Genomic DNA, 4,858 nt, shown 5'->3' on the forward strand with positions numbered 1-4,858 from the left:
GTGTGTGTGTATGTATGTATGTATATGTGTATATGTGTATATATATATATATATATATATATATATATATATATAAAACAAAATAAATGGGCTGTCTTGCTTTGACAAAAAGTTAATTGTTCATAAAATACAGACTAACTTGTCCATGAGAAGATGTGGATTTCTCCTTTAAAGAACAGATCAGTGTACAGAGAGCATTGTACTAAAGCATGTATTAATGGCTGGTTAAATGAATCTTTGCATACACAAACAGTGTAAATAGCTCCTGTGTAACCAAGCACAGGCAAAACTGAAAAGCTGCCAAAACACTGGATTAAGTGATTTTTATAATGGAAGCATATGGACAGACCCGTTGTAGTCACTTGATAAGAATTAACTCAATTACAATAAAATTTTATATTCTGAATATGCTCAATTAACCCAGTGATGTAACAGTAGACTGCGTTAATCTAGCATGAAATTTGAAAAGCTCCCTGCTTATTCCCATTTTTTCTTGGTAAAAAAAAAAATCTACAGTAATATCGAAGAATTTAAAAACCTAATATATCTGTAAAACTTTACCCAGGATCAATTGATGGTGTTGAACATGCAACAGATATAATTTTTAGTCGAAGTCTTTGCTTTGAATTAAAACATCCACTCATATTTTAGTCAAATTAATATGGTGACTTTGACCAAAGCTGTATATGTTTACATCATAATAACATTACACAGTATATAAAAGCTGCAGCAGCTCTAACTGGAGAAATTAGCACTGCTATGTGAGTGTAATTACATTTTAAACATTTAGATATCTTTTATCTGTTAATTATGGATGTTTGTGTGTTATGGTATGTCTACGCAAAATGGGAAACACTGTTGCTTTTTAGGATGTCGTATTTATTATTTGTTTGGTAGTCTGCAAGAGAATGCGACTTACTGTAGCCCCCTGCAGTTTTTCTTCTTTTTTCACTTTGTCACAGACCTGGCTATATTAAAATTTTGTTTACCAGTTTTTATTAAATAGACCTGGCAATGTTAGATTTAAATTAAACATAGTAATAAAAGCATTGTAATTATTGCTATATTAAAATGATCCCTAAAGCTGCACTGATCAATATCTTTATATTAACAATGAATTAAATGACTATGTGTAATGTGATAGGCGTCAATCATAGTGACACACCCAAATTATTATCACCTGACTCAGTTCTGCAGAGCTTTTTAGCCTCTTTTTGCTCATTGTTTTGATTTGAAGACCCCCAGACTCCAGTGTCATAAATCTCCTTTTCAGCCACAGGAAACACAAACACAGACAGACAACATAATCGACTAGTAGCCAAACAGTTTTCTTCATGGTTTGCAAAAAATATATAATATATATATATAAAAAATATATTATTACCTGACAATGGATTAACATAGATGACAACATTTTAGCTTAATGTACATTACATTGATGTTAATGTTTGCTGCTAAACAGACAGTTGTATGAAGTTTTATGAGTTTTGTACTTAATATTTCAGATCAGATTAAAGCCTCAGGCAGCTGCAACATGCATGTTTCCTATAAGAAAAATTGTTTTTTAAACGAAAGGCAGGAAGGATAATTTCATGACAACCTCTGTACTGGATGCAAAGTCACTATAATTCCAGCAAGACCACAGCCATAAACCCCCTCTGCAGCATCCAATTCACCCTGCACGCTTAAACTGTACCCACAACTGATGCTCAGAATGACTCAATCCAGCTTAGCACATACACAGCAATACTCAAATCCCCCTTCCTTTTAATTCGCAGTCTCGTGGCGGGGTGTTAATGGCTTACACAACAGATGTTTAGTATGCTGCGTTTAGGTCCATGTGAGCTGAAGCCACCCGCAGTCTTAGACATGCATGACAACCTGTGACTCTGTCTCTGAGGCAAGACAAGCCTGTATCACACTTACGTTGCTTGTATGAACCAACAGAAACAAGCATGTGTGAGTACATACACAAGCACGCAACAGAGGAAGACAACATGCAAAACAGTGAGTGTGGGAGAGGTAGTGTGAATACGAAGGGAAAAGATGGAGGAAGTGACAGAGAGAGAGAGAGAGAGAGAGCGATGACAGCTTCCATCTGCTGGGGAGCTACTGATGGCCTCCTCAGACAGAGGATTCCACTTGGATCAGTATGTATGTATACACACTAATGCAGTAATGAGGGTATTTGACAGAAGTGTGCTTTATGGCAACAATTAGTAAGGGAGGAAAGTTGCCTCATCATGTATATGGAGCAGTGGAAATTATATAAACAGCTGCAATTCATCAGACTACAGGGAAAATGACTGGCTTCATTCCTAAAGTATAGGCTGATCAAAGCAATCCTGGAGAGTGTGAGCAAACGACAAAGGGAGGCTAATTTTTTGCAGGTCCAAGATATGAATGTTTCCAGTACACATTAAGAACTTGTGCACAAAACATGTCCAAATACAGAAAGCATAAACAATTCAGTCCTGTAATATTATTTCCAGAAAAGGCTAGAGCAGTCGCAAAGGCTAAAACAGGTGTGATGTGTTCATTGGTTTGACACTTTGACCCTGAGGTGTACAAGAAAGGCCGCCACATTCTCTATTTTTCTCACGCAAGGGTTGATCTTGTCATAGATAATATTTTCACCTATCTCGCTGTGCGGTCACATCAGCACATTGATTCTAATGTAATGGGATTTTGCCTACCGCTGACATCTTGTAGTACAGGTGTGCAAAAAAGCCTCCAGGATGACAGTTTAATGCTGCATTCATGTCATATGGGAATAAACAGGCTGAAAGGAGCGCCAGTTCCACAAACCACATAAATTACTTAAAAGTAGGGATTAATTAATAGGTTTTTTTTCAGAGCCAATACAGATTAATAATCAAAGATACTTTTAACTAATACTACATTTGCAGTAAAAATGTAAATTACCATGGCATAATTTAGAATAACCAGCGGTGGTATGGAAGTAGGCAAGTGCGACTTTGGCATAAAATGGAAATACTCAAGTAAAGTACAAGTTCTTCAGCCAAAGTAGAACGTTAATTAATTTATCTGCAATCACATAACTAAACCATACTGATACTTGAAAAAGTGCTTAATATCAAATTTGATAAATCGGTCTATCCCTGCTTAAAGGTATGTGGTATCAGGCATATTTTACGAAGACAATCATAGGCCACTGGGACAACTTTTGGTTACCAGTTTGCAAAAAATCCATTCAGTACGGTACGCTCCTTCATATGGAGCCATGAGTACTTTCACTATCATCATCGGTCTATCTATACAGATAATGCCTATTACTTTTACTGAAAGCCAACTCAAAGTCATTTTGTGTTGATGCTAGCGGCCCCTGTGGACAACAGCAGTAGTGCTCCTACTGCCTTGTTTCACATGTCCAGTATGACATGAATGCTGCATGGGACAGCAAATATATGGGCCGAGGGCTCTTGCCCCATCAGGAAGGTAAACAATTGCAAAAGCTTTATTTCCTGGTTTCAAGCAGAGGAGAGGCGCCATCTGAGAATAGATCTAGCTAGAGCACTTCCACTATATTACACAGTGTGGTTAGGAATTAGCTTTCCTTGTGTCCCTGCAAGAGTCACACCCCTGTGCAGAGCGCTCAGGTTGTAGGCGCAGTAGGCAGGAGTTGGGTTCAGTTCAGACAGCTGTCAACACTTTGCTACAAAAAGCCTAGCAGCCAGCTGTCACTCCCAGGGTCAGGCCACCAGGACAGACAGGCTTTGTTTCATAATGGGTTAAATGCTGTTTTACTCTAATAACAATACAATGCAGGGATGAAACTTGAAAGGGAGTTTTTTAGGGAATCTTCTTTGTATGACATAAGATGATAAGAAATACAATGAGCACAACTGTAACCAAAATAAGCTACAAGCAGCTTCCAAACACCTGTATCAGCCCAACTCCTCCTCATTCCCATAACATGTGATTAAGACATCTTTGATTCAAGTTACAATCAGGTTTTTCTTTAACGCGGATGACAGAAACCTTCCTCTGCTTCTCCAGCATCAACTGTACCACTACCACAGTGGTGGTACCAAGTCCACACGATGGAAACAGTCCAATAAATAAACAAGGCGTCATTTTCCCATGGCTATTAGCACACAGCAAACAGTTGATTCAATCAGTAAAAAGGAGGATTTTTCCATCTGTGCTCAGGATTAACATTCAGTTACTGAGACAGCAGACAAAGGAATTATCTTGGTATTAGACCAACCCTGAGATGTTTGTTGTGTGTTCATGCAGTTTTACCTGCCATTTGAATTCTTGTGTGTGTCATGCAGTGGAAGGCCATATAGGCAGAGGATGAGCTTCAGTGTTGAAGACATACTGGTCTAGGCTGATGAGGTTTGGGTCGTCTGAGAAGAGCAGGTACAGATATTTCAGGGTCTCTCCCAGGAAGAAGCTCTCCATCTTGTCTCGGGGGCTTGGGTAGTCTGGGTCACGTACATTATTGATGGAGGTGTAGCCACCGGAGGAAACCTGAGGCCAAACACACATTTTGTCAGCATTAACACAATCCACTCGCAATTATTTTACTTTTTTGCTTACCTTACTTACCTTCAGGGTTGCGAAATGTGTAATGAGCAGCCGCAGCAGTAGTAGTTAGAATAAAATGCCTTTACACATTCTTCAAGAGAGAAGGATATTTGTGAGGAAATACATTTGGGTGGCTGTGGCTCAGAGGCAGAGCGGGTCGTCCACTAATCAGAAGGTTGTTGGTTCGATCCCCGCCGAAGTATCCTTGAGCAAGATACTGAACCCCGAATTGCTCCAGATGCCGTGCATCGCTGAGTGAATGTGTGTGAAAGGGTGAATGTGGCACGTAGTGTAAAAGCACTTT

The 4,858-nt window shown here is 38.9% G+C and overlaps 1 protein-coding gene across 1 annotated transcript; it reads right to left on the minus strand.

Moving 5' to 3' along the window:
- Positions 1-2,753: 2,753 nt before the first annotated feature.
- LOC118324875 (endoplasmic reticulum mannosyl-oligosaccharide 1,2-alpha-mannosidase-like) lies at positions 2,754-4,499 on the minus strand (the record flags this gene model as incomplete). The annotated part of the gene is given in 1 exon segment (XM_035657371.1): positions 2,754-4,499. A coding segment is annotated over 1 exon segment (209 nt), but the record flags the coding sequence as incomplete, so codon positions are not given.
- Between the last annotated feature and the right edge of the window lie 359 nt (positions 4,500-4,858).

The sequence above is a fragment of the Morone saxatilis genome, unplaced genomic scaffold (assembly GCF_004916995.1).
Source record: "Morone saxatilis isolate NCDOM2014 unplaced genomic scaffold, NCSU_SB_2.0 Contig15, whole genome shotgun sequence".
In the NCBI taxonomy this organism is placed as follows: domain Eukaryota; kingdom Metazoa; phylum Chordata; class Actinopteri; family Moronidae; genus Morone; species Morone saxatilis.